General features: G+C 43.8%; 1 protein-coding gene across 1 annotated transcript in view; it reads left to right on the top strand.

Annotated features, from left to right (window-relative positions):
* USP14 (ubiquitin specific peptidase 14) overlaps positions 1-21262 on the top strand; it is an 81508-nt gene extending 60246 nt beyond the window's left edge. The window contains exons 12-16 of the mRNA XM_073631443.1: positions 822-914; positions 1639-1764; positions 3552-3606; positions 4386-4493; positions 20522-21262. Coding sequence (XP_073487544.1) covers positions 822-914; positions 1639-1764; positions 3552-3606; positions 4386-4493; positions 20522-20670 — 531 coding nt within the window. The 3' untranslated portion in view covers positions 20671-21262. The remainder of the gene's footprint in view (positions 1-821; positions 915-1638; positions 1765-3551; positions 3607-4385; positions 4494-20521) is intronic.
* Positions 21263-25446: the final 4184 nt, after the last annotated feature.

The raw sequence follows: 25446 nt of genomic DNA, 5'->3' as shown, positions 1-25446 counted from the left end.
TGTTTTGATGGCAACGTCAGAAGTGTACAGAACTGCGCCATACATACTTGCGTGAGAACAGGCGGCGCATGCTGGTCTCTCAGCTGCACCAGAGCCCAGAAGATGGTGCTTGTGGGCTTCACATGCCCACAACCACTATGGAAACTGCCTGCAAAGAGGAATATAAATTATATTCCTCTACGAAATCTTAAATCCAGGGCCGATTTAGCACAAAAACATGAGTGCTTTACATTAGCCTTAATAACAAAAGATATGGTTCCTTAATTTTTTTTTTTTTTTAATTTTTTTTTTTTCATAACAGTGGGAAATTTAGGCCCCTTTCACACTTGTGCGACTTCAAAGTAGCACGATTTTGCGCGATTTTTCAGCGATTTGGGAGCAATACTACTTTGTACGACTTTGCCACAACTTTGGCATTAACCATTCTCAGCTTGTGCTTACAAAGTCGTACTGAAATCGTGTTTATATTATTCAGGTACGATTTGCATGCTACTTGAGGGTTTAACATTGAGGTCTATGGACATCAACTCGCATGGAAGTTGGACCAAAGTAGTGCAGGGACTACTTTGAAGTCGGCACGACTTAAAGTCGTGCCAATATGAATGGTAGTCATTGAAAATCATGGAGAATGACTTGTCATGCGATTTTGCAGTACAAAATCGTGGGACAAGTCGTATAAGTGTGAAAGGGGCCTTAAGGTGGCTTTCTCATGTGCTGTTGTATAGCAGGCTGTGTGACTGCAGTGCAAGCTTGAACCAATAAGCTTTGGATGCTGTATGGTAAACAGAACCTGATAATCATTTGTGCTTTTTCCATTGTAGTCCAGAATAAGCCGTTTACCTGCCTATATGACTATCCAGATGGTCCGATTCTTTTATAAAGAGAAGGAGTCTGTCAATGCCAAAGTTCTTAAGGTTTGTGTTTTCATTACTGCCATTTATTTATGCAGATTTGTCGATAATAGGAAATTGGTGTACACTTTTTAAATGTGCATGCCTGCTATTCATTAAAGCGGTTGTATACCGCTGGACTTGGAAAGGAATGACACCGGTGGCCATTCCTTCAGAGCGCGTGCGCCAGTGATGTCGCTGGCTGCATGTAATGTAAATCTCTCCTAAACAATACATGATTAGGAGATATTTACACTACCTATAGGTAAATGTTAGCAGAGGATGTTTACTTCCTCTTTAACATTCTAGTTGAGTTAGCTTCTACGGTCTTGCTGTTAATCCCATTGGTTACTGTAAGTGTAATTTACTTCCCATTTGATCTATCATATTGCAGTGTTCTGGCTACTTATATTAGATATACAATTTATAAATCTGAAATTCACCAATAAAATAGCTTTTTGCTTTTGATGCAATTAAACTGAAGTGAGAATGAAATTATAATAATAAATTATATAATTTAATTTGTTGGGTATCAAGTCTGGCTTCTGACAATATTTTGCTTAAGATGGTCATCCTCCTTACATATGGTTGTCCTGGAATTGTACAACCAATTAGAAAGACATAAACTCCTGGAGCTTTACACAGCAAGATGCCAGTTGGTTCACCAGTTAATTTTTGACCATGTAAAATGAGTCTTTAGTGCAAATGACACTCTACCCTAAAAAACAAGTACATTTCTAATTTGCAGGATGTTAAATTTCCTCTAATGTTGGATATATACGAGCTGTGCACACCAGAGCTTCAGGAAAAGATGGCCCCATTCCGCTCCAAATTTAAAGAATTGGAAGACAAAGTACCTGGGCCGGTACCCAAAGTAAGTACATTTATTCATTGCCCTTTTTATACATATTCAAGTAATGTGTTCAGTGTCTTAATTTTTATAAAGTATGAATAATTTTGAGATAAGCTGTGTGTCCAGAGTTGTATGCAGGCATTAGTGCTTTCTAGTAATGTAGCATGATGCTATATTTCAGTCTTAAAGCTGAACTCCGGGCAGAAATGTTATACTATAATGTATACAGGTGCTTCCATGCCTTTTAACAAATTCCTTGGTGTTACAGAGCACAGTCCCCTTAGCAGTCAGTAATCCACCCTTCTTTGTTCTGTGGAAAACCCTCTGATCCCCTTATATAGTGTTCATTAGATTGCTGTGCCCTCTATTCCCTTGGCAATTGGTCTTGTACATTCCCCATTGCAGTTCTTGGTAAACCGAGCAATGACGTGATTCCACCACCTCTTGCTTCAGTGATCGGACCCAGGAGTTTAAATTGTCCCACACAGGTCTACAATCCTGCCAACATTGCTACACATTTAAACTCTAAATCCCAGGGAATGATGGGATTTGTAGTCTTAGTAAGTAGTGACAAACGCTAAAGGGAAGTGATGTTACGGTTTCTGGGATGCCTCCTCCTTAACTAATTATAGAGGGCTATTGTACAGGTTTATTCACTATTCAAGTTCTTTTTTAAGCTGGCTATATGCTAGTAGGTTTGTTTTGAAATGTTTCATTTGTAAAAACGTTTGATTTTTTTCTAATTGTAAGTGGGGTCAAATCGATGTTCATTTTCAACCAGTGATGAGGCAATTTGAGGAAGCTGAATGGAAATTTTTTCTTGACCAAATTCATTTCCAACATTTGAATGTGTTTTTTTTTCAGAAAAGTCCATTCATTACAAAATTGGATGTTAAAAGCAAATAAAATTTTGAAGTATTTTCGAACAACATTTGTCTAGTCATCAACTATTTTCGTAAGATTAGTTGTACGAAGTTTGGTTTGAGTATTGCTCACAGACTGTAATAACAGAATCTCACTGCAGTAGTTGTCTTCATTCGCTCCTAGTGTTGGTCCACATCTACTTGGCTTTGACAGCCAACCTCCTGCGCGACTTCATTAACAGAAGGCAGTGCAAGTTGCTTAAAAGTAGTGCAGGAACTTTTTTCTGAGTCGCACCGATTAGACCGGTTCCATTGCCGTTAATGGGGTGCGACTTTGAACTCAAGTCGCATGACAAGCCGCAGCAGTGTGAACTGGCACTTCAAGCTGAAATTAGATGATTCCTCAGGACTGTGGTAAATCATTTTTAGCTTTGTAATGGCTGTGGCAGTTTTGTGGAAGAAGTCTGTTATACATTGTCTAGTGTACGTTTAGCTAGAGTATGATTCAAATTGGATTTAACCACTCCACCTTGAAATACCAGTATTTTGGAGGGTGTTATCCTTTTAATATAAATTAAAGCTGAACTACTGGCACAATATTTAAATATATTCCGCAATAGCCACAAAGCTATTAATCTGCTTTTGTGTGCACCACGTTGTATTGGGAACTGAAATATCACATTGTAAAAGTAGTGACCTAATCAATGAGATGCACATAGCCTGTGTAGATTGCAGACCCAGCAGGTTCACCCACTACAGACTGCCTGCTGAAAAGTAACATACAAGACCAGTGTGTCTGCAAAATGAGAACAACAGTGACCTCTTTATTACAGAAGTCCTGTACAGATGTAGAAGAAATTTACAAAGCGCACCAAGAATAAAGGAGTGCACATGCTTCTTGTATTTAGACAATATTTTTTGTTTAATGTCCTTTGTGTATTGTAGGTTAATCAAGGGACACAAAAAGAAGTTAAATATGAACCGTTTGCCTTTCCTGAAGGTAAGAACTTATTACAAATAGAATTTGGTAACATTACAAGAACAAAACTAGATGAAAAGTGGCTTTTTTTTAATATTTCAGAGGTGCTAGACGTGACAAACATTTTTATAATGGCAACTTTTAGCAAAAAATGCATTCAGAGACTTACATTACCAAGAAAAAAATGTATAGTTACAAAATACATCGAATGGAACAACTGATGAGCAAGGTATGATTTGGAAAGGTCAGAGACGCTAAATCTAAGCAATATTAGTGTAGCAACATTGGGAGATAAGCTGCTGTATATAAGAATACTTGTGGGGTTCTCCGAGTTGGGGATGGCCGCTCAGACTCAATGGGGTTTAGAACAGTGGAGCAAGCATAAAATCTGCACCACTCTTCTACACTGAGAAGCAGATCCTGTTCATTAACAAAAGGGGTGCAAACAATCTGCTCTGTGTTCTTAAGTCAGAACTTCACCTAAAAAGGGAAGCAACCCCCCCCCCCCCCGCAATCTCCTGCAGGTTAATTGAGGGAGCTCAGTGACACTCACAGTAGGAAGCTGGTGGGGAAGCACCAAGAAGCCACAGCTGAATTCCCACATCCGATGATGGTGCCAGGGACCCCAAGATCCATGAAGCACTGGCCTGGGTGAGGGCAGCACTGGATGCCTGAACTGGCCAGTGCATGTTTATTAAAAGTCAGCAGCTACACTATTTGTAATGTTCTTGGTGACTTATGTTCTTGGACAATGGGCATAAATGTAACAAATCAAATATTTCTTTCTTTCTGTTTTGTAGATGTTGGGTCTAATAATTGTGGTTACTATGAACTGCAGGCAGTTCTTACACACCAGGGAAGATCAAGTTCATCAGGGCACTATGTTTCATGGGTTAAAAGGAAACAAGGTAACTTTTCCTGCAGCTGCCTAATCTCTCTTCTTTTTAGGGTACATACTCATGTTATGTTTGGTCGCCATGTTATCTTCACACATTTATAATTGTAATCCACACTAAAAATACAGTGTCTTTATCAGGTATGTTTTTGGTAGCAGCATGCTGTCTCAATGAAAAACTATGTTGATCTGGCCTAAATATGATGTTTAATCTGCTTAAATTTTGCTTCCTAGACTTATTTGTCTGATCTCTGTGCTTCTCTATATAATGCAGGCAGCTTGTGGCTGGTGGAAGGCACTAGCAGGGTGCTGTACATGGGTTCCTGAAAACACCTGCCTCAGTACTTCTCAGCCCTGTTACACGCAGTGGGCTGGCACATCTGCAAATATCAATGTCTTAAAGGATGGAATTTAAAAGAGAGGTTCAGGAATAGCAAAAGAAAAAAACATACTCGCCTAGATGGCTGCAGCACCGATCTTGGCTGCAGCTGTCCCTCGCCGGCTCTACCCTGTGAACTGAGCAATCAAACCAATGATCGCTCAGTTCCTGAGCAGACTGCATTTGCATGCAAAACTGCCCAAGGTAAATCCCTCATGTGATGCTGATCCATGATTGAAATTCTTTCAATCAATTTACGTTTCATCCAGTGAATGAAAGAGGCGGGTCATGGACCATTCAGCTAGGGAGGAAAGGGCATCCTCCAACCAGGAAATTAGGTGGGTGCTGTCTGATTTTCTGCAGCTTCTAATGCACACTCTGAAAAGCTTTCAGTGAAATCAGACTAAGCCATTTCAGTACAGGAGAGGAGCCTGTGCAAGACTGAAGGTAAGGCTTAATTGCAGCTTTTAAAGGGCTTTGTATACTGGATGTAAGAGCACTTGTAGCACCCTTGCAATCTGTCTGCCATCTGTTCTTACGTCTCAAGAAATCTATACAAATGAATGTGGATCACAGCAGCATCTCCCACTTTTACTGCAGTCTGTATTCATTTTTACAGCACACTGACCAGCACTTTGAGCACATGTATGTACCTTCAACTCTCTACTCTGTCCTCCTCTGCCTCCACCTACTAACTCACTCACTGCCCAGGAGATAGCTAATCGCGTCAAACATAAGATTGATACCGTTTGTGAGGAGTTCTCCTCTGTACAGATGCCTTCTCCACTTAACACTCCATGCCCACAGGTACAATCATTACTTCCCTCATTCAACCCCACCACTATAGATGAGATTTCTAGCATCCAGCTAACCACCTGTTCCCTCTCAAATGCTACGGTCACCCTCTGGCTCTAGTCTACACTCTCTATCTTGCATCTTCAATCTTCCACAATTCTCTAAAACATGCTTTAGTCACCCCCATACTTAAAATTGGTGGGGTCCAGTGAGGGCTTTTTAACAATTTATGCCCCTCCCTGCTCTCCTTTTTATCCAAACTCCTTGAACGTCTGGTCTACAACTGACTGAGCGACCACATCACCCAGAATAACCTTCTTGATCCCCCTTCAGTCTGGATTTTGCCCTCTACACTCCACAGAAACTGACCACCTCAAACTAACAAACGATCTACTAACAGCCAAAACTAACGGACACTATTCTGTACGCCTACTCCTGGACCTTTCTGCTGCCTTTGATATGGTTGACCAACCCCTCCTCCTCAATAAACTCCACGCCTTTGGTCTCCGTGACTGTACTCTTTGCTGGTTCTCTTCCTACTTCTCCAACTGCATCTTTAGCATTCCTTTCAATTCTACTACCTCCTCTCCTCTTCTTTGTTTGGGCCCCCCCAAGGTTCTGTTCTTGAGCCTCTCCTATTTTAAATCTACACCTCCCATGGCTTCCAAGACCATCTCTTTGCTGACGACACAAAAATTGATCTCTCTACCCCTCAGCTTACTTCTTCAGTCTCCTCACTTACCACTAATTTACGAACGGACATATCAGTCTGTATGTCACACCACTTCTTCAAACTCAATCTATCCAAAACTGAGCTTGTATTCTTTCCTCCCCCCACGTGCCCCTTCCCTTGATCTTTCTGTCAAAATCAATGGCACAACTATCAGCCCATCTACATATGCCAAGATGCTAGTGTTAACCTTGAGCTCGATTGAAGCTCTTAACCTTATCTGCTGCTGTCTCTAATTGGAAAGTTGTATGCATGCATATCCACAAAGTAAAACTCTCTGAGACACGCTCACAGCAGGATTACTTCTTACACTTCTAATTTATTTAAGGCGGTGCTAATGTTTTATACACAAAAATACGTCATTGCTATGTTAGTCTAATAGGTACATCTCATTGGTTATGATAGATAAGAAAATGGAGAATCTTCATGTCGAGGTTTGGCTGTCCTTGGTTTTATCTTCAGTTCCGCGTTCTTCTGATGTGTGGGATGTAGGGTGTACCCGCCATCTTGAGAAAATATAGGAATAGAGCAAACCTGTAATACTTATATAATGAGTAAGGAGAAAAATATGTATGCACATAAGAAAATAGACATTTTCAGATTATTATCTACATCACATTTCTTGACAGCCCCCCCTAAAATGGCTATTTTCTCTTTTCTGTCCCTAATACTAAAGGTCCTACTTCGCCTGGCCCTCAGCAACTCTGTCCTGTCCTCAGCAACTCTTTTAGGCTGTATATAGAATTGGGCAGCAACTGTTCACTTCCCTCCTCGATACAGCTGGAGAGGTGCAGTCAGGCGCTATCTATCCCTATAACCCTATAGGATTGTGAAATTTTGTACAGGGAGTGACTGTAGAGGAGTGAAGGGTTTGTCATCTTCCATCATAAGGGGGTCCTCTTCTTCTTGGTGGAGAAATGTAGGTGTGCTATTGTCTACAGCCTTGCTCATTAACTTTTTACGAAAGGTAGAATACAGCATACAATCAGGGCTAAAAGAACCAGGATTATTAATACCGTTACCCCTATCTGGGCGAGCACCTTCTGCCACCAACTCATCCAGCTAAAGTATTGATCCCACGGATCTGTGATACCCGAGTTCTTCTTCAACTCCAGTGACAGATCTTCTAATTTCTTTATAGCTAGAGTAACCTTACCATTTGGGCCAGTATTATCAGGAATGTAGGTGCAGCAGGTTCCCGTTTTTTCTATCATTTTACAAACGCCTCCTTTCTCAGCTAACACCATGTCTAAGGCCATCCAGTTGTGGAACTTCATGTAGGAAGTGGGGGCTAACTGGTCAGCAATTCCCTGGAGGGCATCTTTAGTGTAATTTACGAATCTCTGTTGGTTATAGTATACTGTATGTAGTTAATCCAAGCTACATTCTTGTTGACAGTTATTATGGGGATCAAAGACTCAAAACCAGCTTTTACCTGGTCCCTGGCTTTAAATTCATCAGGGACCCCCCTTGGAACCCCTATGACATCTATGTATACATGAGGGTCAAAGCTTCCGGAGAGAACTGCTCGCTTCCTCCTCTGTGTGCTGGGTCAGTGTATGTATCAGGGGTATCTTCGGTTAGGATATGGGGGGGCATAATGACCTTTGCAAGGACACATTCACTCGTCCAGATTCCCTCTAATCTGGTTCTGATTTTCAAATTCCCCCAGATCCAATACACATTACCAAGGGACTGGACCCGGTTTAATACCTGTCTTCCACAAAGTCATTCTGCTTATCAGGGGCTTTCTATTTTCATCTTTCTTGTCTAATGCACTCTGTGGTCGCCCAGTCTGGTCCCCCCCCCACAACTCTGTCCCCAGTAACTGTCTGTGTGGCATACATATATATCTTTACCGTCGGTGATGTCGCTGTACCAATGGCATTGCCATGAAGGGTCAAACGGACAAGGTACTATCTCACAGTAATCTAAGGTAAAGGTGGTCACATGTGTACCTGAAGAGTTATACCAAAATGTAATTATGTTATCGTTTTTGTGATGTCCACCTCCTGGGCCCCTCCCCCCTAGATCAAACAGAAAAAGGATATGCAGCACCCGTAAACACGCTCTCCTGCAATGGTAAGCATGCATTCAGGTGTTCTTCCCAGCCAACTTGACTGAGGTGGCTGTGGTCAGCAAAACTTGGAATGGGCCATCATATCTTGTCTCAAGGATCTCAAGACAGTAGTTGGTGTGTCCCTGTATCTAATTCAGGATCTGGAATGGAAGAAAACACCTGGACATGCATTCAGGTTAATTCTCGTGATAATGTGGTTACATAATTGGTCAACACATCAGACTGCAACTGTAACTGTTGTGGAAAGTAACAATCAAGTCTGGGAGCTGAACCAAACAAAATTTCATAAGGGGATAGGGCATGTTTCCCCCGGGGGTGTGTCTGACACTGAACAGGGCAATGGGCAAACTGTCTGGCCAACTCATGTTAGTCTCTTGGGCCATCTTTAACATCCTGTTTTTTAGTGTCCCATTCCTCCTTTCTACCTTCCCGCTACTTTGAGAGTGGTATGGGGTGTGTAGTGCCGACTGAACCCCCAGTGCTGCCCAAATCTCTTTTTGTAAGGGTTGCTGTTAAGGCTGGGCCCTGATCTCTCAATATCACCTCTGGGACCCCAAATCTACATACTATCTCACTCAGTAGTTTCTTAGCTGTGGTCCTGGCAGTCATGACCACTTCCACTAGGGCGTATTCGAATCTGCCACTTCTTGGCACTTGAGAATGATCAGTTTGTATCCTCTGGAAAGGGGTAAAGAGCTTTTACCAGGTGCTTCTTCTGTGCTTCTTCTGTTCGACCTGGGTTTCATTTGGTGCTGTTAATGCATGATCTGCAGAGGTTGTTGGCCAGTGGAGTAACTCTTGATGCAACACTTGTTGATAAGAGAGTTCATAAAAGTCTTTGTCAAGTGGGCAGCTCCATGTGCCCATTGCACCACGGCTGGGTATATACTCCTGGGTAGACAAGGCTTCTTGTTGCACTCGAATAGTCTATCTCTGAGAGTTGCTCCTCTCCGTTTCCAGCTTTCCTTCTCATCCGGACTTGCTGTTTCCTGTAATTCTTTTAGATAATCTCTGTCCACTGGGAGAGTCTGTAAGGATGGGGTGGTCGTCTTCTACCACCCTGCTGTCCACTTCCCGTGGACCACTAGCTGTCTGGCAGCTGAATTGGCTAGATGATTGCCTCGAGCTTCCTTTGAGTTCAGTTTGTCGTGTGCTTTTACTCAGAATAGTCACTTGGGTTCAGAGAAGCAAGGCATCCATCAAGTTTTCACAGGTGTTCCTGCAGCCGTCAGGAATCCTCTGTCCTTCTAGATAACACCATAATCATGGGCAACGCTGAAAGCATATCTTGAGTCCATATGAATGTTGGCTCTTTTTCCCTCTGCGCATTTACATGCTGTAGTAAACGCTTGCAGCTCTGCCTCCTGTGCAGACATCACCGGTGGTAAGGCTTTAGCTTGTAGAACTGTGTTTTCAGTGGTGACTGCGTGTCCTGTGTGGTATTTGCGACGTTCATCAGCAAACAAAAATTGTTAGGTCTGAATTCTGCAGAGGTATTTCACTTACAGGGGGGAGATGCGTGGTTTCCAGCCACATTAGTTCGATGCAGTCATGGGGTGACAAGTCAAGACTCTATTCCTCCTCCTTTCCCCCCTCAAGAAGTGGAAGAAGGGTGGTAGGGTTCAGTATTTTGACAACTTAATAGAGTAATGCTGTCCAGTAGGAGGGAACACAGGAGTCTCAAGTGTCTGGTAGTGGACAAGTGTTTTGGCTGGATCTTGGTTGAATATGGCAACAACGTCATGGGGAGCAAGCAGAACGAGGCAGTGTCCGAGGACCAAGTTCAAAGTTTTGTCAAGCAAGGCTTGTGCAGCAAAGCCAGCTCACAGACATAATAGGACTCCTCTTGCTACCGCATCCAGCCGACAGGAATAATATCCTATGGGGCGTAGGCTAATACCATGTGATTGGGTGAGTACACCTGCAGCATGTCCCAGACATTCGGATACAAAGAGCTTGACCGTTTTTTCATAAACTGGGGGCCCTAGCGCCGGGGGGATGGCGCACTTGAGGGCCTCAAAATTAGATATTTCTTCAGGAGACATCTGGAAGGGGTCTGATTGCAGAGCATCAGTAGGAAGGCTTCTGGAATCCATGCTCCGCACTAGGAAATTAGTCCAAGGAAGGCATGAAGGGACTTCTGGCCTTGTGACAGTGGGATGTCAGAGATTACTTTCACCCTGTCTTCAGTGAGGTGTCTTGTCCCATGGGACAAACAGTGTCCAAGGAAAATGACAGATGTTGAGCACCACTGCAATTTGGATTTTGAGGCTTTGCACCCCTGGTTGGCAAGATAGCGCAAAAGGCTTTCTGAGGTGACTTCAACAGGGGGTAAGTCAGCTGCACAAAGGAAAAGGTCATCAACATATTGGAAGAGATAACTAAACAAATGAAAGTGCAGCGCAAACTGTTAAAAGCATTAAATAAAAAGTCCCTCTAGTAAGACATATATTAAATTCTTCTTAGCACAAAAAGACTGGTCCCCTTTTCCTGCGTCTCAGATGTCATATACAAAATCGTATGGGTACGCTTACCGAAAGGATGGACCCCTTAATTACAGGGGGTCAGACACGCCTGGATGAATATCTGATGGGCAGCTGCCTTAGATCTCGTCTGCGGTGGTCGGTCAAACAGTATATCTGAAGTGAAGCCGTAAGCTGGGAACTCATCACATGTATCTTCACTGTGCAAATCCTGCATCCTCTGGTGTCAGATCTGACCATTCCCATCACTGACGGAGTCATGGGTTACCATGAGGGACGTTGGTTTTTTACCGTTTTGATTTTCTATACCTCTGGTCACCAACAATAAATCAGACATTTACATTGAACGGTATTCAGGGCGGGCCACCATCAGGCCTTTTGTGATATCCTCTCTGAGCCCTGAAACAAAAGCAGTTGATAACGTATGTGTGCGCCTTTATAAATCTAGCATGATACTTCTTCACAGACTCCCCTTTATCTTGGGTAATATCCTGGACTGTGATGGTCTGATCCGTCAATTTCTCCTTTGCCCAGTTGTGGAGTTGTGCACAGAACTCCACGCCTGAGGTGTAGGAAGTGGCACCTGTCAGGCAGGCATCATTGAAGGCCGTCTGCATGACTTTCCAAAAGACATGTCCTGCTTTGATTTGGCATAGGCTGATCAAGTCTCTGCAGGCAGCTGAGTAAGTTTCTTGTATCTGCACTATCCTGTGGTAGAAGGGAATTTGCTGCTTCTCTGGGTCAGGCAGACTTTTCACTAAGGTCACTGCTTGTGATGGGGTAAAAGCGACATACATCACTGGTGCCCCTTCTGGTAATCGAGACTGTTGTTGGGGCGGGGGGCTGGGAAGGGGCACTGTTCCTTACGGTTGCCAGCATGTGTTTTGAGATCCTTTTGGAACTGTGAGTCCGGAGCCGGATTGGGGGTTAAATCAGCGGGTGGCCTTGCTGCCTGTTGTTGGTCTTCCCACTCAGACGCTTCTTCATCAACATATCCGGCCTGTGAATGTAATGCCCCTGTATTGGGGAAGACAGGTGTGTGTGGTATGAACCATCCTGGTTTAAAAAAGAGAGGACTGGGCATAGGCTGTGTTTGAGCCTACTGGGTGTACCAAGATGGCTGCCGGCAGGAAGTGCACTGGGCTGGGTAGAAAGTGAAGGCATGAGTGTACTAAGGGCCGCCGGGCGGAGTTGACACAGTGGGTTGTGCTTGGGCCGGGGTGGTGAGAAGGGAGTGGTTGTGAGGCGGAGGGCGGTGCTGTCCCTCCCCTCCTTTTGTTTCAAGTTCCAACATAGCACGGTGGTTCACATATCATCAACTCTGTGATACATACTATAGTACAATCGCCATCTTTCTAAACTTCCTTTATCCAATTTTCTTTATCACACAGGAATTTTCTCCCTGTTTCTTTAGCAACATAACTTTCCCCTAACGTCTTTCAGGACAGCACCTTGAGAGCGTGGCTCCACCCACTTGACAGGAAACACACCTCCACCAAACTTTAAAAGGAGGCTCCTTCCCACTTATCATCAGTTTATGTGTTTCCTCCGGCAGGAACACATGTGGGAGTTTGGAGCTCTCAAGGTTCTGTCCTGAGAGAACAGGCTCCCTACTCCACTATTTTTACCTACCTCAGGAGAGCCGATTCCTCCCATTTTCCACAGGCTTACGGGTGCCGGGTGGATGGGCTCCTTCTCCCTCGTCAGTGCTCGGGGAGAGCCAGGACTGCTCCGGGTATTGCTGCTCCCAGGCAGAGGCGTCAGGCATGTCAGGCATTTCTGTTTGTTTTTTTCTTGCCTGCACATGTTTTTTCCCTGACGCCGCCGCCATCTTGGGAAGGGCAGTCAGAGGACTGCATCCGTCGGATGTGAGGTATCCGGAAGTGGGGCGGCATCCATGGAGCAGGCGCCAGGCGTCATTTCCGCCGGAAGCGCAGGGGGAGGAGGGAGGAATAGGTCTGGTGCCTATTTATTGCTGGTTCCGGTCCGGCGCACAGGTGCTATTGGAGTCCGGAACCGGCGTTTTCGCCACAGGCATCACGCTGCTGCCTCAGCATGGATTCAGGAACCGCAGCGAGTGGAACAGGCACAGGCACCAGCAAGGCCCAGGTAAGGAGCAGACTGTAGTTTCTGCTCAGCTTTACTGTGGGGTCTCTCTCTAGCCCTCTTCTCTCTAAATGTTAGTGAAGTTTGAGGGTATTTTTTCCCCCTGGTGGCGGAGGGGCCTGTCAGGGCACATGAGTCTGATAGCTTTTCTCACTGTGCACCTGTGGTGAGCAACCTTGAGTAATCAGGCTGACTCTAAAAGATGGTTTGTCTTTTTTCTCTCTCTTTTTTCCCTTATCATGGCAGGCCAAGAGCTCTGACCCTGGGATTAGAAAGAAATGTCCTTCATGCAAAATTAAGTTAAATGAAGGCTGGAAAAAGGCTTTATGTCAAGCATGTATTGACTCCTTGGTGAGGGAAGAAACCACTTCCGCATGCAGTGATCTAATCGCATCTGCCAAAAAGGAATTGGATGCTACCATTCAATCCTTCAGATCCTCACTCACCTATCCATCTGCAAGTCAGCCCACTACCTCACAGTCCTCTCAAGGCTCACTGTTAGTCCCGGCAGTAGAGGCGGAAATGGGTCCTCTGAACCGGGAAGGGCTTTCCCCATCCCATTCTAATGAATCGAATGAGGATAGTGATGAGCTGGAAAATATGTCTTCCAAGTATAAATTGTCTTTGGATCAGGTGGATGGCCTTTTAAAGGCTATTTATGCTACTCTAGGCCTTGAGGAAGAGCATAAGGAGATGTCTTTACATGACAAGATGTATGCAGGGCTTAGTGAGTCTAAGTCCCGTACTTTTCCAGTCCATGCAGTGATTTCTGAAACAATCAGGAAACCATTTTTCTCTAGGGCTCATAGGAGAAGGTTCCCTTTTGATGAAGACCCAGCAGCTCTTTGGAATAAGGTTCCAAAACTTGATGCAGCCTTTTCTCAAGTGTCAAGATCTACTGATCTAGCATTTGAGGACACGGGGATCTTAAAAGACCCCATGAATAAAAAAATGGATCAACAGCTCAAGCGGACTTGGCAATCCATTATGGGCAACCTTAAGCCAGCAATGGCAACTACTTGCTTCTCCAGGAACTTGGAGTATTGGGTAAATCAGCTTAAAGCTCATATAATAGCAAATTCCCCTAAGCAAGAAATCCTTGACTCCTTTTCTACCCTCTCAGCAGCCGTAGCCTATGTCTCTGATGCCTCAGCCGAGTCTATCAGGATGACAGCTAAGGCGGCAGCCCTTGCTAATTCGGTTAGACGGGCTTTATGGCTAAAGACTTGGCAAGGGGACACAGCATCTAAAAACAAATTATGCGGGGTCCCTTTTCTAGGAGACTTACTGTTCGGCCCTGATTTGGATTCAGTTCTGGACAGGACTGCAGATAAAAAGAAATCTTTTCCTGTCAAAAAGAAGAAACAACCAGTCAAACGGTTTTTTCGTCGTCAAAGGGCTCGGGAACAGAACAAGTCTCGAGAAAAAGAAAAGCTGGTCAGGGCAGAGGGGTAAGGACAGAGGAAATGTCCTTTTCCATCCTGCGTCAGCCAGCAAGACGCAATGACAGTCGGTTACAGGTAGGGGGAAGACTACAAGACTTTCTCCCCTATTGGGCAAGCATAACAGAAAACCAGTACATTCTGAATATGCTAGCCCAGGGTTACAATATAGAATTTTCAGATCTCCCCCTAGAAAGGTACTTGGTGACAAACCTTCCAAGAGATGTAACAAAATCCCTGGCAATGAAGAGCCTATTAAAGGATCTGATAGATCAGGGGGTTATGACTTATGTCCCACAGGGGGAGCTTTATCGGGGGTTTTATTCCCGTATATTCCTGATAAAGAAACCATCCGGAGATTTTCGGTTAATCCTAAACCTGAAACCGCTGAACAGATCAGTCCAATACAAAAGGTTTCGTATGGACTCCATCTTCACGGTCAAGAATCTATTGACGAGGGAATGCTTTATGGCATCAATAGACCTTCGAGATGCCTATCTGCATATCCCTATAGCCCCGCAGTCCCAAAGATTCCTAAGATTGGCGATAAATTTGGGAAAAGAGGTTCTGAACTTGCAATTCAGGGCCCTCCCCTTTGGCCTGTCTTCTGCCCCACGAATATTCACAAAAATAATGGCAGAAGCGCTTGCACCTCTTCGCATGCAGGGGATTGCGGTAATTCCGTACTTGGACGACCTACTCCTTTTTGCCCCCTCCAGGGAAAGACTGCTAGACAACCTCGGAAAGACCCGAGGTCATCGAGAAACCCTGGGTTGGATCATAAATATGCAGAAGTCAAATTTCGTTCCATCCCAGAAAATACTATTCCTGGGGTATCAGCTCTGTTCAAGGGAACAAAAGATTTTTCTCCCGGAAGAGAAGAAGGGGAAAGTCCTGAAGGTGGTAGCGTCCTTGCAGGCAAGCCAGCAATTATCAGTCCGACAAGTGTTGTCATCCCTAGGAACCCTAACCGCAACCATACCAGCCATTCAATGGGCAAGGTTACATTTCAGGCCTCTCCAGAGCTTTCTCCTGAGAATATGGAATCACAGGTCAGAATCTCTGGAAGCAAAGGTAAAGATACCCACCAAAGTCAAGAGATCACTTTGGTGGTGGAGAAGACAGGAGAATCTGTCAGAAGGCCTGCTCTGGTCATTTCCAATAGAAAAAGTGGTAACGACAGATGCCAGTGTATGGGGTTGGGGAGCTCACTTAGACCAAGACTTCGCACAAGGAATGTGGTCTCGGACAGAGGCAAAGAGGTCCTCAAATTGGAGGGAACTAAAGGCAGTCGCCTTAGCTTTAGATGCCTTCTCTCTTATCCTTCAAGGTTCTCCTGTCCGGGTCCTCTCAGACAATGCCACTACCATAGCCTACCTAAACAAACAGGGGGGTACAAGAAGCAAAACACTTCGGTTTCTAGCTTCAAAGATCTTGGTTTGGGCAGAAAAGCATGTTCGGTCCTTATCAGCAGTCCACCTCAAAGGCACCCTAAATGTAGTGGCAGATTATCTAAGCAGAAGGCGGATTCAGGAGTCAGAATGGAGCCTGAATCCGGATATCTTTGCAATGATTACCAGGGCCTGGGGTCAACCGCAAATAGACCTATTTGCGTCACAGGAAAATACACAGCTCCCAGTATTTTTCTCTATTCACAGAAACGACAAGGCCCAGGGGACAGATGCGTTAATCCAGCCCTGGAACTTCCATTTGGGTTACGCATTTCCTCCTTTCCAACTTATCCCGTTGGTGTTAAGGAAGATACAGAGGGAGAAGGTGGCAGTAATCCTAATTACTCCATTTTGGCCAAAGAGGGCATGGTTTTCCACCATTCTACAGATGGCAGTCAAACCATTTTGGCGGCTGCCTCTCCGGCAGGACCTGCTCCTACAGGGTCCAATACAGCATCCGGGAGTGGCCAGTCTAAGCCTCACGGCCTGGTTTCTGAGGAGCAGTTGTTAAGAAACAAAGGTCTGTCACAACCCTTGGTAACTACCTTACTTTCCAGTAGGAAAATAGTGACCAGAAAAATCTATGCTAAATATTGGAAGGTCTTCAACTCTTTTTGTCATTTGACTAAGAGAAAAGTAAAAAATTTAGTGTCAATTTTGGAATTTCTTCAAGAGGGGGCAGACAAGGGATTGTCAGTCAGCACCCTTAAAGTTCAAGTAGCTGCTTTGGGAGTATTTCTAGAAAGACCAATCTCTTCTGAGCCCTTAGTTATAAGATTTTTCAAGGCACTTACCAGATCTAGACCAGCTCCGGCTAAGCACTTTCCCAATTGGGATCTATCAGTGGTCCTGCAAGCCTTTACAAAGGAACCTTTTGAACCACTACAAAGAATCTCTCTAAGGAATCTTACGCTTAAGACCTTGTTCTTAGTTGCAATAACGTCAGCAAGGAGAATTGGTGAGCTGCACGCCCTATCTGTTAAGAGACCCTTTTTAACTATCTACACAGATAGGATTGTACTTAAAACCGATCCGGGTTTTTTTGCCAAAGGTAGCGTCAGCACACAATAGGTCGCAGGAGATCATCCTGCCAACCTTTTGCTCTAACCCTTCGGGGGAAAAAGAAGGCAAATTCCACAATTTGGATGTAAGAAGGACTTTATTACAGTATCTGGAGGTAACAAGTAACTTTAGATCCTCGGATTCTCTATTTATACTTTTTTCGGGTAAAAAGAAGGGCCAACAAGCTTCTAAGGGGTCTATAGCTAGATGGCTTAAAATCAGCTATTCTAGCAGCATACTCTCAGTCGGGGCTCTCTCCCCCGCTGGGAATTAAAGCGCATTCTACCAGGGCTCAGGCCACTACATGGGCAGAAATGGCTGGTGCCACCCCAGATCAGATTTGTAGGGCGGCTACGTGGTCAAGTTACCTTACGTTTGTCCGTCATTACAGGCTGGATCTTCTGTCAGCCAGTGAACAGGCTTTTGGCAGAAAGGTCTTGCAGGCTGTGGTCCCTCCCTAAGTGGGTAAGTCTCTGTTATCCTCTCAAGGTGCTGTCCTGAAAGACGTTAGGGGAAAAATCAAGTTAGACTTACCGGTAACTTGTTTTACAGGAGTCTTTCAGGACAGCAGCAACCCGCCCTTATTGTATTAAATTACTATGCTGTGACTAACCATATTCTGATTATGTGTTCCAGCTTAGGCCGGAGGTTCTCTACTACTACTGATGATAAGTGGGAAGGAGCCTCCTTTTAAAGTTTGGTGGAGGTGTGTTTCCTGTCAAGTGGGTGGAGCCACGCTCTCAAGGTGCTGTCCTGAAAGACTCCTGGAAAACAAGTTACCGGTAAGTCTAACTTGATTTTTCGCCACTTCGTTCAACTTTGTTAACTATTTCAACATCTTCTCTTCTCTTCACAGTATCACATTCTTCACATTCCTTTCTCTCTCTCTCTCTTCTGTTTCTCGGCTAACGGCTTGAGAGGAGAATACGTACAACTAATGGGTTAATATTCTTTCTCACTGCTCCTTATCAACAAATTCCTTGGGTGGGGGCACATAACGCTGTTCCTCGCTGCTGCTGTCTGCTATAACCCTGTAATGTATGGTTAATCTCAGTACAAGCACGTCAGGGGTAGTGGGGAGCAACGGCTTGTGACCCAACAGATCCTTCGGTTAGCCTCCTTCTCTGACTTTCACCAGTCCCCAACCCCTCTCGTGTATAGCAAACAGTAAACCACAAATACACTCAGGACAGGACATTACACATGCTACTCTTTGAACCGCAAAGTTTCAGCAGGCTACGATAAACCACAGAGGCAGGCAACTCCCCTAAAAAAAAAAAAAAAAAAAAAAAAAAAAAAAAACAGTTTATAGACGTTTGTTACACCTCCCCCCCCCCCCAGAGGCCAACAGCTCGTCTGGGGGTGAGACATCTGTAACACTTTCAGACTGCGAAGCTCCAGCAGCTGAGAACCTTCAGAGGTCCTACAAACCTCGAGTAACCCGTCTATAACCGTCTGCTGCAAGAAGACATCTCATCCCAGAGACCGACAGCTTGTCTGGAGAGGAGAACACACATGCAGCACTTTTAGACTGCTGAGTTTTGTAGCCCAAAGAACGGCAGACAGTGAACAGATAATACAGTCAGCAGAAACCCATCGGCAGGTTCAATAAAACAGCCCCAGGTGAGGTAATAATTCCTGCCTCCTAAGACAGTCTCAGCGTATCGTCAGAATCCAGCGGTCAACCAAGAGACAAAGTCGTACAGTGGTAAGAATATTAAAAGAATATTAAAAACTTACCGTACTGTTAGGGCTGCGCAAACCCCCTCTCCTATCTTATCAGTTTAGCCGCTCGAATCCTTATCGCAGTCTGGCTTCGACTGTAGCCTGAAGCTCCCAGGTTTTGGCACCAGCTGTTAACCTTGAGCTCGATTGAAGCTCTTAACCTTATCTGCTCCTGTCTCTAATTGGAAAGTGTGGATATCCATGCATACAAAAGTAAAACTGAGACACGCTCACAGCAGGATTACTTCTTACACTTCTAATTTATTCAAGGCGGTGCTAATGTTTTATACACAAAAATACGTCATTGCTATGTTAGTCTAATAGGTACATCTCATTGGTTATGATAGATAAGAAAATGGAGAATCTTCATGTCGAGGTTTGGCTGTCCTTGGTTTTATCTTCAGTTCCGCGTTCTTCTGATGTGTGGGATGTAGGGTGTACCCGCCATCTTGAGAAAATATAGGAACAGAGCAAACCTGTAATACTTATATAATGAGTAAGGAGAAAAATATGTATGCACATAAGAAAATAGACATTTTCAGATTATTATGTACATCACATTCCTTCACACTAGATGTTATCCTGGACTCTGATCTATTCTTTAGGCCCCCACATCCAATCACTGTCCAAATCTTGCCACCTCAACCTCCGCAACAGTTCCAAAATATGCCCCTTTCTAACCATTGACACAACAAAGCTCCTAGTTTACTTCCTGATCATTTCTTGCCTCAACTACTTCAACTCTCTTCTCATTGCCTTACCTCTACATAGTCTTTTCCCCCTTCAGTCCATCATAAATGCTGCTGCCAGGCTCATCCACCTTACTAACCACTCCGTGTCTGCAACCCTTCTGTCAATCCCTCAACTGGCTTCCACTAACCCAACGAATTAAGTTAAAAATACTAATAACTTACAAAGCCATCCATAGTTTGGCCCCCAGCTACATCACTAACCTGGTCTCAAAATGCCAACCCAATAATTTTCTTCGTTCCTCCCAAGACCTCCTGTTCTCTAGCTCCCTCGTCACCTCCTCCCATGCTCGCCTCCAGGACTTTTCCAGAGCCTCTCCCATCCTATGGAACTCCCTACCCCAATCTGTCCAATTTTATCTCCAACTCTGTTTTCTTTTAGATCAGTGGTCAGCAACCCTGTCCTCTGGGCCCACTAACAGGCCAGGTTTTATGTGTTACCTTGGGGAGATGCAGACTAGAATACTGCAATCACTGAGCAGCAAATGATATCACCTGTGATGTATTTCAGTTATCTTGCAAACCTGGCCTGTTAGTGGGCTCTGAGGACAGGGTTGATGACCACTGCTTTAGACCATTCCTGATTCTTCATCAGAGAAGCCTATCCTGCCCCCACCTAACAACTGTACTTTGATTTTTCTCCATCTCATCCCTCAGTTATTACCTTTTTTTTTTTTTTGTATTTCTTGACCCTTCCTCCTAGATTGTAAGCTCTAACGAGCAGGTCCCTCTGATTCCTCCTGTATTCTAACTGTACTGTCTGCCATCATGTTGTAAAGCGCTGTGCAAACTGTTGGCGCTATACAAAGCCTGTTTAGTGATAATGTATGCACCAAGCCTCAGATGACAATACATGCAAGGCTCCTTCCACTGTATATTGATGCCTTTGTCTGTAGTGTTAAAGAAAATACCTTTCTGAGCTGTGATAGTAGTTCAATGAAATGTGTGTGTACCCTGCGGAAATGTCATTTATGTGTTGCGTATTTTGAAGAGGCTGTGTTGCTTCTCTTACACACTGTATTTGCTTCTCTCTTTTTAGATGAATGGATTAAGTTTGATGATGACAAAGTGAGCATTGTCTCTCCTGAAGATATACTAAGGCTGTCTGGAGGTGGAGATTGGCATATAGCTTATGTTCTACTTTATGGACCCCGACGAATCGCAGCTTCTGAAGACACTGAACAATAATGACATTTTGCTGTTTTAGTCATTATTATTATATTTTTTTTTTTTTTTAGGTGTGAAATAAATGTTCCACAGTTAGAATCTCCTGCCCCTGAACTTTTTGTTGTAGACAAAGATGTGAATTGTATAGTTCAATTCACCATGTCCTGCAGAGCTTGAGAATCCACATCATTTCTACTGAGTAAATTGTGTCAAGTTAAAATATTTTCTTACCAGGTCTTAAAATTTTTTAAATTTGAATCTGACTATGCCAAATGGCCTGCCACTGCACAGTGGTGCTAAAACAATATAATTTTTTTTTTTTTTACTGTCAATCTCTGGAACCGAGGCCAAAAAATATTTATTGCACACCTACAACTCATCCATTGTTACCGTTGCATGGTTTATACCACAGTACTTGCCATCCTTGCCCTATCTGACAGTACTGCCAGGAAGGAGAAAAGGATATGTGTTGCCTCATTGTAACAGTGCTGCTTCCCATGACTGACAACGTGGCCACACTCGCATCTTCGCATCTGTGTCCAGCCTCAGCTGACTTTCTGGTCCAGGTTGTTGCTGGCATCTCAGTGACTTCAGAATAAAAATATGATCAATCCCCTGTCTCCAATTACCTTTTTTTATTTGAATAACTTTCTGCCTGTTCTAGTGAATAAGAATCTAGTGAATAAGTGAAGTTCACAAATAAGAATCAGATTCAGGCCTCCTCTGCAACATGGCTCTCATTACATACCATTATAAATACAGAATGTTTTGGCTAAACAGAAATTAAATACATAACAGTTGAAAATGTTCAGTAGTCACTAGCTACTTTGTCATTGGATATAAAGTTCACACATAAAACAAAATTTCTTTCTTGTCCATTGAGGGACACAGGAAATCTTACCTTTGAATTATGCTGCCCCCTACAGGAGGATCGAACACTTGCAAAGAAAAAAAATGTAAACAGCTCAGGATAACCCCTCCCAATACAAACATGCACCAGTCTTTTTTCTAAAGTGCTAGGAGGATGGATGCCTTTCTACAACTTTGCTGTGTTAAAAAAAAAAAATGACCTTTTGGCTAGCAGGTTGTCGGGGTGTGTGTGTTTGTTGTGTGGTTTTTTTTTTTTTTTTTTTTTTTTTTTTTTTTTTGTTTGTTCGTTCATGCAGTGTCCTATGTCCAAAGGGTGCTTACTATTCTGGCATGCACTTGCATTTAAAGCGGACTTTCAATCATTTTTTTTCAACTTTCCATCTGGTAAATCTTCTGCCCTTGTTTTAACTTTGATAGTAAAACATTTTTTTTTTGTGCCAGTAAATACCTTATACAGCCCACTTCCCGTTTCTTGTCTGGTAAAAAGCCTAGGTTTATGAACTCATGCATAGCTCTCTCACTCTGTTGAGAGTTTGCCAGCAAGGGAGGGGGATAAGTCATAAGAGGGCCAATGAGAGCTGCAGAGCTGGAGGTGTGTGTCTGTAAATCCAGGAAGTGAACAGGCAGCAGCTTCGGCTGCCCACAGTTAAAATGGTTGCACCCAGACTTGGTGGAGGGAGATTTCTGCAGCATATTTGGCAAGTACAGAATCGCAGTGTGTATAAAATATACAAAGTGGTTGGTGGGAAGCTTCAGAATGGCAAAGATGTTTTTAATACAAATTATGTGAGCAGACTGCAGTTCCTCTTTAAGGACCAAACTGATAAGTGGTTGGAAGCCTTTTCTTGAGCTGTGTTCTCACTGGTGGTGCTGCCTATCCAATTCTTCTCTGACCTTACTTTTATCAGTCTATTTTAGACTGATAAAAATCTCTTGAGATCCAAGTGCTATAGAAGTTGATCACTCACTTTATAGAATGTATGGAAAAGATTGCTGTAGTGTTAAAATTCAGTTGTGACAGTTTGCTAGAAGCCTCCTGTTTCATTTCTGGCATGTCTCATGTCAGTTCATATTTGTAAGGTTAAAATGCTGGACTGCAGGACATTTGTTGTAAATAGCATCTACGGACCAGCTTTTGACATCCTTTATTAAGGCTGGGTTCACACTGCCGTATGGAGTGGCTCACAACAGGGGTCCGGTGTGCGTCCTTGTTCACCGTTCAGGTCCAATTTTTGTCTGGCTGAAAGGGACCAGAAGACGCACAGGACTCCCATGCATTGCACTCTGTAGATGTGTGAACCGGCTCCATAGAGAGCCGGTCACAATCTCCTGACATGCGAATTGGATATGGACAAACCCGCATTCAATTCGCAATAGTGTGAACTCAGCCTAAAGTAGAAGAAAAGCCTTGCATTCAAATCCTTTCCCACAATCATTAAGGATGTACAGTGGCGAAAATTAATAATTTGATCCCCTGCTGATTTCGTAAGTTGGACCACTTACAAAGAAATTAAGGGTCTATAATTTTTGTCATATGTGTATTTTAAATTATAGAGACCGAATATCAACACAAAATCCAGAAAAAACACATGATACAAATGGAGTTGCAGTTCAGTGAGTAAAAATAAGTATTTGATCCCCTACCAACCAACAATAAATTCTGGCTCCCACAGACTGGCTACAGTATGTGCTCATGTGGTACACAGATTAGTCAATTTAAGAAGGTGCTCCTAATGACAACCTGTTATGTGTATAAAAGACATCTGTCCACAGAATCTTTCTTCCATTCAAACCACAATCGTGGACAAGGTCAAAGGACGTCAGGGACAAGATTGTAGACCTGCACAAAGCTGGAATAGGCTACAAGAACTTCAGCAAGAAGCTGAGTGAGGAGACAACTGTTGGAGCGATTATTCGCAAATGGAAGAAATCCAAAATAACAATCGCCTTTCAAAGGCTTTTCTTCTACTTTTTGCGAATGGAATGTGGGTTTGTCCACATACAATTCGCATGTCAGGAGTCAGGTGACTAGCTCTCTATAATACAAAATGTCCCAAACAGAGGGGGAACCAAAGAAAAGTGGGGCTCAAAGGAAAGGCGAACCAGTTAGTTATATCCAAACTAATGTTTATTGGGGTACAGTGACCTATATTACATGAGGACAGAAGAGCGTAGACCGATAATCAATAGGCCCTGATAAAATTGATCGGTGATATTAAACCGACCAATACAATAACACAGACAGAGGGAACATTGAACATATACAGACAAACAAAGAGGAGAGAGGAAATGGAGTATGGCCCCCATAAAAGGCAGTCGAAACTTAACATTAGATCTACCAAGATGCCCCCACTCAATAAAAATAGATGGTTGAGCCTATTTTTGGATATGGTACAGACTGACCTATCCAAAGTAGACTGGAACTTAAAGAGTGAGGATAACCTCTCCCCAGAAGAACGTAAAGCTATTCGTGAACTGTCAGAAGCCCCACAGCTAGTGGTAAAGAGGAGTGACAAAGGTGGGAATGTAGTGCTTCTTAATGAAAAAGATTATGAGAAGGAGGTGTTTCGCCTGTTAGGCGATACCACAACCTATAAAAAATTACTCAATAACCCCTTCCCTAACCTCGTCGCCAACCTGAACAGTAAACTTAAACTAGCCGGGGAGGCAGGACTACTAAGTAAACGGGAATTAAATTACCTTGTAGTCAATGAATACAATGTACCTGTATTCTATATCATCCCCAAAGTACACAAGTCATTGGAAAATCCCCCGGGGAGACCTATCGTTTCAGCGATAAAGGGTCCCCTGGAGAGAGTTGGGAAATACTTAGACAATTTACTAAAAGAGATGGTTACAGACCTGAAATCTTATGTGAAGGACACGGGTGATGTCCTGAGACAAATCTCTAAGATTGACATACAGGGAGAGCTCCTCCTAGTGGGGATCGACGTGGAATCCTTGTACACGTCGATCCCACACGACTGGGGGATTAGAGCGGTTGAAATCTTTTTAGAAAGATATTTTCCTAACTACGGACCACAGAATGAATTCCTAGTGGACCTGTTGACTTTTGCCCTAAAAAATAACTTCTTTCAATTTCTGTCAACTAATTACCAGCAAATTAACGGTACATCCATGGGGGCACCCTGGGCTCCGGCATACGCCTGCCTTCACTTAGGGCTGTGGGAGGAGGACGTGGTCTACACCTCGCTGATGTACCTGAGCCACGTATGTACATGATGTGTTTGTTGTCTGGAAGGGGGATCAGGATTCACTGGCGCTATTTATAGACTATCTGAACCTCAACGATCGAAACATTAAACTGACTTACATATGGGACCGAGAGAGAATTTCCTTTCTGGACCTATCAATTGGCAGAGGGGACTTCTCTCTGGTGACCCATACTTTCCGGAAGGAGACCTCCGCAAATACATTGTTGAGGGCAGACAGTTATCACCCAAAATGGCTTAAGGACAGCATCCCTGTTGGCTAATTCCTCCGAATTAGGCGGAATTGTTCCAGCAGAGAAGACTATAGACGCGAAAGCGACGATTTATATCAACGCTTCAGGGAATGCGGATACTCCCATAAACAATTAAGGAGAGCAAAGCGGAAGGCAGCAGGACGTGATCGTCCCTCCCTTCTAGATGGTAAAAAAACAACTAAAAGTTCTCAATATGCTCCTCCTCCTCCCACCGCTCCGGACCCGGTGAGAATTATCACCGAGTTTGGGACCCAGTGGGACACGGTCAGATCCATACTGACTAAACACTGGGATATCCTCACGAATACCCCAGGCATGGCTCAAATAGTGGGTCCTGCCCCAAAAATGGTGGCTAAGAGGGCCAGAAATCTAGGTGATTGCTTAGTTCACTCTGAACATGTTAGGAGCAGGGACAGTACTTGGCTATCCCAATTCCCTAG

This window comes from Aquarana catesbeiana, linkage group LG05 (assembly GCF_042186555.1).
Source record: "Aquarana catesbeiana isolate 2022-GZ linkage group LG05, ASM4218655v1, whole genome shotgun sequence".
Classification (NCBI taxonomy): domain Eukaryota; kingdom Metazoa; phylum Chordata; class Amphibia; order Anura; family Ranidae; genus Aquarana; species Aquarana catesbeiana.
The sequence above is the reverse complement of the archived record's forward strand: the minus strand, read 5'-3'. Positions and strand labels throughout refer to the sequence as shown.